The sequence below is a fragment of the Streptopelia decaocto genome (genome assembly GCF_964273445.1).
Source record: "Streptopelia decaocto genome assembly, chromosome: 8".
NCBI lineage: Eukaryota > Metazoa > Chordata > Aves > Columbiformes > Columbidae > Streptopelia > Streptopelia decaocto.
In genome coordinates this window covers 4,210,354-4,220,829 of record NC_138662.1, presented here as the reverse complement: position 1 = coordinate 4,220,829, position 10,476 = coordinate 4,210,354, and the positions used below count along the sequence as shown (strand labels likewise).

The following is a 10,476-nucleotide window of genomic DNA, read 5'->3' as shown; positions in this document are numbered from 1 at the left end:
GCGCGCGCCGCACCGCCCACCAATCACCGGCGGGCAGGGCGTCCCTCCGACCAATGGGGCAGCCGCCGCACCTACGGCGGCCCCCGGGGGTCAAACCCAGCGCCGGCGCGCGCGGCAGCCGGTTGTAAGCGTCCCCGCCATTGGCGCGGCGACAGGCGCTGCAAGCGCCTCGCTGATTGGCCGGGTGTCGCGGGGGCAGGCGTGAGTGGAGCGGTTGGAAGCGGCGGGAAGGTCCGTCCTGTCGGCGGCGTGAGGGGAAGGCTGCTGACGTCAGAGCGTTGACAGGTGACGTCATACACATCATGGTGTGGGGCTGGGTCACTGCCGCACGGCCCGGGCCAGGCTCCGGGCACATGGGGTCGCCTGCGGCCTCCGCTGCTGCCTGCACCGGGCTGGGAGACTCACAGACCGGGCTCTTACCTCTCTGACACGGGATCATGGAGAGACCACACAGACACTGGGCAAACGCGGGTCCTGGCTGCTGTCCCAGCAGGCCGCTTGTGTTCCTGATTGCCTGCGAGGACAGCCTGTGGGAGCTGCAGAAGAACATGAGGCTGCAAATATGCAGTGCTGGCTTTGCTTGTACCCCATGGCAATGTAAGACACAAGACTGTCAGGAAAGGAAATTACTTTCACTTAACCAGCTCACAATGCTTGTAAAGACCAGAAAGCACTTACTCAAATTTTCTGTTCCAGACTCAACTTCTTTTTTTCTCATTTTTTTTTTTAAATTGCAGTCCTAATCTAATACTTGGCTGTAGAACACCCCATGACAAAAGGGACAACTTGCCCTGTAATATTTACCCTTGTACAGAAGTTAGCTTTGCTAGAGGTGAATGTCCAGAAAAGGAGACAGAAAGAAAGGCGACAGAAACAACAACAAGAAAGCTTTATTTGAATAAAGGGGAGGAGCCCACCGGACATATCCCTGTGGTGTCTGTTCCAAAAGTCCTGGAAGGCACAGCTCCCTATTTATCCTAATTCCCCAGCTGCAGGTGATCCCTCCTCCTTTCCCCTTTAACTGAGGTACTCCGGGGGGGGTACAAGCTTTCTGATCTCCCTTAAAAAAATAAATTATTTTATTGTTTTTAAATTTATTTTTTATTGATTTCTCCAGCAACATCCCCTGTATGCCTCCCCACCAACAGTCCGTGTTAGCTGTTTGGTTAAACCCAGCTTCTCTCCTTTGATTGTCAGTCTGTTGCTCTCCATTTTGTAAAGACACAGGACAGCTGTTCCTACCACCCCCATTAGCACTGCTGCAAGGCCAGTAATCAAAGTGATTTTTCACTTGCTCTGATAAATCACTGGCAACCATGTTGTTTACTGGTTAAATGTTTAGTTGTTTTAGTAAAGAAAATGGGATCTTAAATAGGTCATTTTCAGGGGGATTTTTCCAATGAAGTAGGACCAGTAAGACATAATAGTGTCAGGCAAGTGCAATATTTGAAAAAAATCTGTACTAAACCCCTGCTATTAATTTACTGGCATTAATGTGCTTTTGTAATCATATCTTACTCAGTTTTTAAAAGCTGTACAAAGTGGTTTGAAAAATATACTTTCCAGCTGATGTAAGCTCTGTATAACTTAAGTAGGCTTTAGGTCATAGCTATGTTGATAAACTTTTGAAGTGCAGACTTGCTGAAGTCTTGCAGCACATTTTTAAAACAAGGTTAGTAACCATTTTCATTGTTAAAAATCAGTTTGTAAATCCCTTAGTGGTCCTTAAGTGAAAAACACTGGTGTTAGTATGATATTTCCAATTCTGACAGAGAATTCTGAATTCTCTTGTTGATTTCTCTACTTCTGTTTCTGTAGTTCTAACTTCAGTTATCACTAGACTGTAGTTTATCCATGTGCTGCTCTGACATATGTAGCAGTAGCCTGTGCTCAGCACCCAAAAGCAAATCCTGAGGGTCATTGCCCTCAGCTGTGCTGTCCCAGCTTCTCTGCTCAGGTGAGTGCAGGTGATTCCTCTGAACTGCAGCAGGCAGGGCAGCTGCAGCTGCTCAGCACAGGGGCTCATAAAAGGGGCAGTCTCAGAGGAACACAGCTCTTATCACTTTAGTTCTGAGGTGTTGGCATAAGATTTTATTTTTGGTTTTTTTTCCTAAGAAGGTGTGTTTTATTATATACTGTACAAATCTGAGGAAATTATGGACGTATTTGATGCTTGAGTCATTAAAGGTAACATTTGTGTTTGAAAGTATTTTTTTTCTGTAGTGAGAATATTAATGTAATGCTTGTCTTTGTATTCTAGCAATAAATAAAAGGTAGCTCCTGCTTTTAACAATGTTTTTGCTTTACTTATGTGTAGAGAGAGATGCTTCTACTAGATGGAATAAAACCAAAGTTGCTTGTTTTAAAACCTCTTGCAGGTTCTTGTGCTCTTTTTCAACTGTCCATGTTTGCAGAGACATGTGTTGAGAGCTTAAATTAAGTAATCTAAAGTAATTTTATTTAGACTTTACATGGTCTTAATACTGTCCTTTTTTGATAAACTAATAGGCTTGTGCTATCATAATTATTACTATTTTTATTATTACTACTTTTAAATAACAATATAAGTGATATAGCTTTAGTTCTGCTTTCTTCTTTTCCTTTGGCTGAAGTTGAGGAAAAATGAAGTTATAGTATATGTGCACACACTTTCTTTTTAGCAAGATAAACAAAGACACTAACTCTTGTTTCCTCTACCCTAGGTGTTCCTGCTGAAGAGAAACAACTTGCAGATGAACAGAACAATAACAAAGTAAGTCTGAGTTAATGAGCTAAAAAAATCCTCTGTGTAGATGGTTATGTGTATGGTGGTAGTTGCAGGAATTATGCAGCTGCTACCTAATCCATGTTAGGAATTATGCAGATGCCACCTCAACAGGTCTTGGCCCTGGATTCCTGCTTGAAAAAGATGAGTTGCTAATCCACTCAATTAATAAGTAGTTCATTTGGTTGATGTGCAGAGCAATATTTTAAACTACCTTTCATTTGCTTGCTTAGAAAGCTTTTCTATTCTGATCTTAAATTTTGCACAAGTGAGTTAAAACTAAATCCTTTTCTATCTTTATATGACTGACTTACAGTAAAATCAGACTGTATGTAATTGGAAATTTGTATGTATATTAATATGGGCACATGCAGCTTGGAAGCGGGAAGATCTTTAGCACAATTAAGCATTAAGTTTAATAACTTATGTCTGGATTTGTACAGTTCTTAGTGCTGTTAATAGTATTGTGATGCTTATTCTGAATGCTAGCGAGAATGTAGTAACTTCAGTGCAAGCGTTGTTTCTTTGTCAATTATTTTAATGAATCTGGCAGTGAGTAGCTGTCTTTCTGCTTTTGTGATAGTGCTGTTAGGGTGTTACAAGCTTTGAATGCCTGCAGTGTAGGTATGGTAGAAGTCTGTATTTCACAAATGAAAGGGAATGAGTGTGAATAAGTGGGAAAGTGTTGGAGAGAAGTACTGGACAGAAGATGGAGAATAAACCCAGAGCTTGTGGTAAAATGTTGTTGAGTGAGAATAATGGTCTAGACCAAGTAACAAATAATGTGTGCTTGCTCTTTTTATTTTTTTTTTTCCACATACCTTAACTAGCAAGTGATGATTGTATCTGCTCAAAGGTAGGATGATGTGCTCCATGTGTACCTGGGTAGTTTTACTAATGAAGTCTCTAAAGCTGGAGAATTGTGTTTTGTGTTCTGATTCTCAAAACACCACATGGAATAAGATGGAAGTGTTTGGATGACTGATATGTCCACATACCAGCAGAGATTATTTTTTTAGCTTGATTTCTGAAGTTTGAGGTACTGAAGTGCAACTGGACTTATCTGTTAATCTCTAAATAAGCAGTAAAACTGGGTCTAATTTTTAAAGGTCTGCAGACAAGGCACTTTTCTCCCCTTGACTCCTGGGTACGGCCTTTGCAGCTGGTGAACTAGAGGTGGTGTTGGGTTCCTAGAGTGGAGAGGCAAGGAAGGTGAAAAGAATTAAGGTGTTCAGAAACAAGGTATTATTTAGTTTCCTCAAGGGTGGGATCCCTCTGAAGAAGGGCTCCTCTGGCTCTCTGTGGCATGTTGCAGGTCTTGGAGAAGAATAAAGGAGCAGTTAGCTCTCTTTTAACAAAAGACAATATAAAGTCTTAGACCTGAGCCAACACTGTAAACAGTGCAAGATACTTTTTTGTTTTGTTTTTCCTAAGGTAGGTTTAAGACACAAACCAGTGAAGGCAGAGGCTGTATTTAAATAAGGCTAGGAGGAAAAAAAAAATCATGTTGGGGCATTGCATGAACTTTCAAAAAGAAGACTGCCAGTGCTGGTGATAAAGTCCTGACCTTAGTTACTGTTCTTGGAAAAAAAAAAAAAGCGATCAGAGGAATTGCTTGTGAACAGAACTTCAGGGCTGACCAAAAAAAAAAAGTTTGTGTTTAGTCTTTGAACTAGAGAGAATGCTTTTTGTAAACTCAGGGCATCTTGACTATACCTAACACAAGACACCTTTTAAAAGCTTTAAAAATAGCTGAAGAGTATTGTCACTCTGACTGCACTGAGGGTGGGAAGGTCACAGCTGAGGCAGCATCCACATCACCGAAACTGTTGTGATACTTGGCTGACACTTGGCAGTTGTGTGGAGGAAGGAAGTCTGTTGAGTTATGGGCAAAATTACCGGTTTGGAGCTCTTGGCCAAACTGACTTGCCAGGACAACTGTTGTCAGGAGAAAACTGTTATTGTAAAGAGATGAATTGTCGTTATCCTTCAGACTCAGAGGCTCAGCAGTGATGATGATAATGAGTCATTAGCAAAGTTCCTTGTCTCAAACAAGCCATGTACTTTATTCACCAGAATAATAGAAAGTTTGTGCCAACACAAACTGTTCAACCAAACATTTCCACAGCTCTCTTTTTGCCCCACAAAAATGCTGCTCAGGGTCCAGCTGTTTGTGTTCCTGTTAGTGGCATCTGTGATGTGACCTGCAGGGCCAGCTGAGAAGCTTGATACTCATGCAATGTACGCACAGCTCTTTTTATGCTCAAATAAGTGTTAGGCTTGTATTTATTTCTATCTAAACCTTTCTGGACTGGCAAGTATCACACTTAAATGATGCAATACAGTGCTCTAAATACATGCCGAAGATGTACCTTCCCACTGTAACGCCTTTGACAGCAAATTTGTGTTGTTCACGGACTCAACAGTTTACTTAACTCTTTGATGTATTTTTCAAGTATGCCAAGTTCCCAACCATTTGCAGGCAGACAGGCTTTCTGAAGAAAACTTGATGCCTTCTGGACCGCTTGCTTTTCTGAAAATAACTGATAGGTTCTTGCATTGCTCTTAATGAAAACTGGTTTTGTGCTTAGCTAAATAAGGAGGAGGTATCTTCAAAACTGTGTTGTTGTTTTGTCATGTGAAAGCATCTTGGATTTGGAGTTGTATGTCAAAACAGAGATGGCAAGGTATTTTTAGGTTTTGCTCATAGCGGGTCTTGAGAAATAGAGTGAAAAGCCCACATGGCAAGAGAACAGGCACGTCTGCCCGGAGTGATGGAGTGGGCGGCCCGGGGCGGTCGGGACGGTGACGGGAGGAGCGGTGGCAGGAGCCCTGTGTGCGCCTCAGGGGAGTGTAGTGCGCTCAGCACACGAATGTGTGTTTAACCTGCTCCTTCTGTTGGGCTGTGAGCAAGAACTGGGGGCACCTGGAGAAGCGAGGAGAGCAGGCACAACTTTGGGGCGCGGGCGGTGTTCAGCGGCTGCACATCACGGGTGCGGCGGGACGTGGAGCAGGGTTGGCCGCCGGCCTGGTGGAGACCCGCGGCGTGGCTGTGAGAAGCCCACGCGTGGTGCTCTGATGCTGCACTGTGTCTGGCCGCTCGGCGCGTTTCTGGTGATGGTTCCGCGGGACGGCGGAGGTGGCAGCTGGACCTCGGCACCACGCCGCGCCCCTTCGCCAACAAAACAAACACGGCCCGGCCCCTGCGGCGGACCAATGACCACCCGCGGTCGCCGAGGTCGCCCCGCCCCGCGCCCGCCGCCGCCAATGGGGGCCTAGCCTGTCTGAGTACGCGGGGCCGGGGCGGGGCGCCGTCGTGTGATGCGGCCCTTGCGCGGCGCCGCCGTTGGCCGGAGGCACGGAGGCGCTGGCAGCGGGCCGGGGCGGCCGTGGCAGCGGCGGGGAGGTGCGCGCCGGCCGGGGCGGCCATGAGGACCGAGATCTCCACGGCAGCGGCGTTCATCACCCGCCTCCTGCGGGCCGCCGGCGGTATCGGCGAGGAGCAGCTGCGGTGCTTCCGGGAGTGCCTGCAGGAGGCGCTGCGCGGTGAGCGGGGCGGGGGGGCCTCCCGGCTCGGCCGGTCGCCGCTGCCGCCGCCTCTGCCCCGCGGGCGGTCCGGCGGGCGGTGGGGCTCGGGGGCCGCGGTAAAGCCGCTCTTTGTTCCCTCCCGCAGAGCACTACAAGCACCACTGGTTCCCCCTGGTGCCCTCCAAGGGCTCCGGGTACCGGTGCATTAGGATCAACCATAAGATGGACCCCTTGATAGGAAAGGCAGCGGGGATGATTGGACTGAGCCACGAGAGACTCTTCCAGCTCTTACCCAGCGAATTAACTCTCTGGGTCGACCCTTTCGAAGTGTCCTATCGCATAGGTGAAGATGGGTCTATCTGTGTCCTGTACGAAAGTCCACAGCCCGGTGGGAAGACGAGCAAACCGCTGGAGAGCAGAAGCAGCTGTAAGGAGGAGTGGGGAATTGGGAGATCCAGCCCTTCCAAGAATTACAACATGATGACAGTTTCTAGCTAAAAATTGGCATTCCTTGTACAGTGATGTGTGTATCTCAATCTCATGGTGAACTTAGATGTACCTGAGACTTTGCTTTTAATTATTTTCACTGTATAGTCATTGAAGTTGTAGTGCTGCCATGTTCTTTGTGACCAAGGGCTAATGTATAAAGGAGTTCTTTACACTGCATGTTACTCTCTGGATTGTGTACTGTAAATGCACTGTACAGTCAGATGATTGTTATACACATATATATTTTCAAAGAAGTTTTGGCGATTTGTAATAAAAAGCAATATTGTAACACTCTTTATGATGGATTTTAGTCAAGATTAACACTTGCGAAAACATTCCTCAATTTGCACAGCAATAACACAAAGGGGGGGTGGGAACCAGATCTAACAGGCTGCACATAAATCTTGTCAGTGATTTGTCTGCACAGACTTCTCTCAGGGTCATTAAAGTTTGGCTGCGAGGCACAAATCACAAAAACAACTCTTATTTTTTCTTTTTCAAAGCATGCATTTACTTGAGGGCTGGATTCCATCATGCCCCAACACCACAACATTTTAACAAAAAGAATTGGAGAATTAGTTTGTCTTATTTCTAGTTAGGGGCATAGAACAATAAAGACTTGCTCAAACTGCTTTGGACTTGTTGGTGTGTTTTTAGTTGGTTGGTTTTTTTTTTGTTCCTTGGGCTTTTTACATTGCTCTCAAAGTTTACTCTAGCCATTTCTAATAATCAGAGGTAGCTTCACAGTTAGAAAGGTGAAGCTCTGAACATTAATCTTTATTTCAGATCTCCACAAAATGCTCAGTTTCAGTAAATCTTGCTGGCTGTGTCTGAGTAGAGCTGAACGGTCTGTACAGAGCTGAACTGTTTTCAGTGTGCGCTGTGTCAAACTGAGTGGAAGTAAAAGTACTCGTAACATTTGATCTATTTCAAGAAATGTTTGAGTTTATTGGGAAATGGAGTTTGCATTGAAAACTTTAGCTTAAAATCATCTAGGAAGCCAGACTAAACCACTGATCAGTAATAGCATGTAACCAACTGACTTTCCTGGAAGGTAAGAGCCTGCCATTTCTGGTGTTGAGTTCCTTCTCGTTTTGTCGGTGTCTCTAGTACCAGTTTGGTACAAGTTTAGTAGAAGTATCAAACACAGTGGGTTTGATGTGATAACAAAACTTTGCGGTACTGGTTTACATGAAGACTCTTAGTATTGATACTCTAGTGAAGGATCCAATTTAGAGATACTGTGATTCCTATTCTAAGAAGCAGCAGTTTGTAATCTGGCTTTAGAAGACTGCGTAGTGTCTGGCATTGCTGGTTTTTTGTAGCCTGGTGTTTGAGCGCAGTTGAATACTTGATGAAAGGGAGCTTTGTCTACTGTTAGTATGTCAGCAAAAAAAAAATCTTGTGCTATGTCTATAACATGGTAAAACATACAGTGAAGGAAGGGGCAAGTCTGGGCAAACTAGAAGGGGTAAAGCTCCAGCTTGCATAAAGAGGCTTTTTTCTTTGGATGCATTAGAAAAAGCTGTGGCTTACTTCTTGCTTTTGCCTAATGATCTTGGAGGCAGGCTTGGCTAGTAGTAATTGTATAATCTGAATAAAATGCGTAGTGCAATTTTCTTAGTAATCAAAACTTTGTAAAAATTTGTGTTTCTAGACTATCACTAAGTTTCTGAGTTACTTAAATGGATGTTAAAGGTCTTGTGGTAAATTGCAGTTTTATTACACAAGATTGAAAATTGGTTCTTGTGATGTTGTTTTATTCTCTTGGGGAGACAGCAGCACTTTTTTTCTCTGATAGAATTACCTGCACTGAATATTTCTTTCCTGAAGACCTCCAAGAGACATACTCAACACATTTGTCAGTAACTGGCAGAATAAATCTACTGAGGGTGAGATGCTCTTTTTGATTAAATTTCATTTGAAAGGTAATTGGCCTTGCTGCATGCTATATTAACAGCTTGCCTGAAAAGAAGTAGAATGAAGTTTTTAGCTTTACTGCTATGTAAAAATCCACTGGTAACACTTAAAGTGGAATTAAAGATGACTTGGGACATAGGGAATGATTTCCAGCTCCTGGGTGTGGTTTGATATGAACTAAGGGTACAGCAGGTTTTTCAGATGTTCTTTACTTGCCTGGTGTCTCTCAGTGGAAGAGAAGAGCCTGGATTAATTCCAGCTATGGTGAATTCTGTTGCTGCTTATTTATTAATCTCACCATATTCAATGGGCTATTTCATACATTATGTATCCTATGCTCTCTACAAGTTTGATATTTATCATTGAATGGGACACATTGGTTTAATTCAAGTTCAATTTCATACACTTATGCCACAGGCATAGAGTTGAAGTTACTGTGCAGACAAGCAGGGGAGCTTGAAGAAAACCCACTGCAGCAAATAAAATACTTGAGCTGCAAGTAAATATACTGTAATATCTGTGACATCTAGAACTGCATTCCACTGCTTTAAAAAAAATGTCAGACTTACAGCACAAAGGCTGTTCTGAGGTAATAGAGCTCTTGGGAGTAAGCCAAGGAGGCTGGTGTTTGGAGGAGGTAAATAAAATTAACTTTGTGTTTACCCTAGAAGATGACAAGTTTTGTATTCTGGCATTGCAACAAACAAGCCAAAATCTTAACATCACACGAGGCTAACTGCATCTGATCAGTCATGACTTAGTGCTTTGGATTCTATAGGAAGAATTATTGCATGTCAGCCTCCTGAAAGCAGTAACAATATATGGAGGAAGGGTGTATTTGTTTGTTCTCATGCCTGTGTGAGGATGGGTTAACTGTTGGATAAGTAAAGCTGAAGGAACAAACATTTATTGTGGGGAAAAAACATGTATTTGCCTGTTTCTCCAAAACATTGCCTTGCTGTGAAGACAGTTAACTAACATTTGCCTTTCTGAGTTGTAAAATCCAAATGAGACAAAGGTCCTGTTTGTATAGCCTGAGTACTTACGCACTGCAATTCCTATATATCACACCCTGACTCGTTCTTTGCACCTAAGAATACACAGATGTATAGTTTTAATCTGAAAGCTTCTAGAAATAAGGGTATTGTCTGTGTTTCAGATTCTATTACCTTGAGTGTTAGGTAAGTTCAAATAGGAAATCTGGTATATTTTTCAAGTTCTGGTGTCCTTATTTCTTTATCCTCAAGATGAAAGGCCTTTCAGTATGGCCTTTTTTGTATACTTTACACTGCAATCAAATTAAGTCTGTTTTTTATTTAAAGGATTAAAAAGATTAGGCTCTTTAATTTTAAGCATAAATAATTTTCTTTTGACTGGGATTTACATATACGCTTTCTGCAAACACTCATTCAATTTTTTTAATATGTGCATGAGAATGTGTTCTCAAGAAATGAGTGCAGTGAACCAACTGATCCAGATCACCCTGTTCCCACCATTATTTGCCATTCCAGCAGCACTGACAGAACTGTGATTTTCACTTCACTGAGAACAATGTAAAGTTAGTTCATGTCCAGTACTGACATAATTGCTAAATATGAGGTCTTTCAGTTAAGTTGGTTTTAATTCAAGTAATGCATTCTTCACTGTGCTATTTTTATTTTGTTTAGAATGCCACATTTTAGGTGAAGTGCCTTATACAAGCCTAAATAGTGTTACTACAATTATTCACACAAAGGACAAGCCCCAGGTTTGTTTAACAGGATAGCTTTTCTACG

The 10,476-nt window shown here is 43.1% G+C and overlaps 2 protein-coding genes across 2 annotated transcripts in view; both read left to right on the top strand.

The window, feature by feature from the left end:
• The first annotated feature begins 188 nt into the window (after positions 1-188).
• Positions 189-10,476, top strand: part of IPPK (inositol-pentakisphosphate 2-kinase) — a 57,735-nt gene continuing 47,447 nt past the window's right edge. Inside the window, exons 1-2 of the mRNA XM_082059964.1 lie at positions 189-285; positions 2,703-2,752. The gene's annotated coding sequence lies outside the window, so the exon portion shown is untranslated. The remainder of the gene's footprint in view (positions 286-2,702; positions 2,753-10,476) is intronic.
• On the top strand, positions 6,126-7,413 carry LOC309443223 (protein BTG1-like). The gene is made up of 2 exons (XM_082059976.1): positions 6,126-6,310; positions 6,438-7,413. Exons 1-2 carry the CDS (start codon positions 6,193-6,195, stop codon positions 6,788-6,790), a joined length of 471 nt encoding a protein of 156 aa, XP_081916102.1. The 5' UTR covers positions 6,126-6,192; the 3' UTR covers positions 6,791-7,413.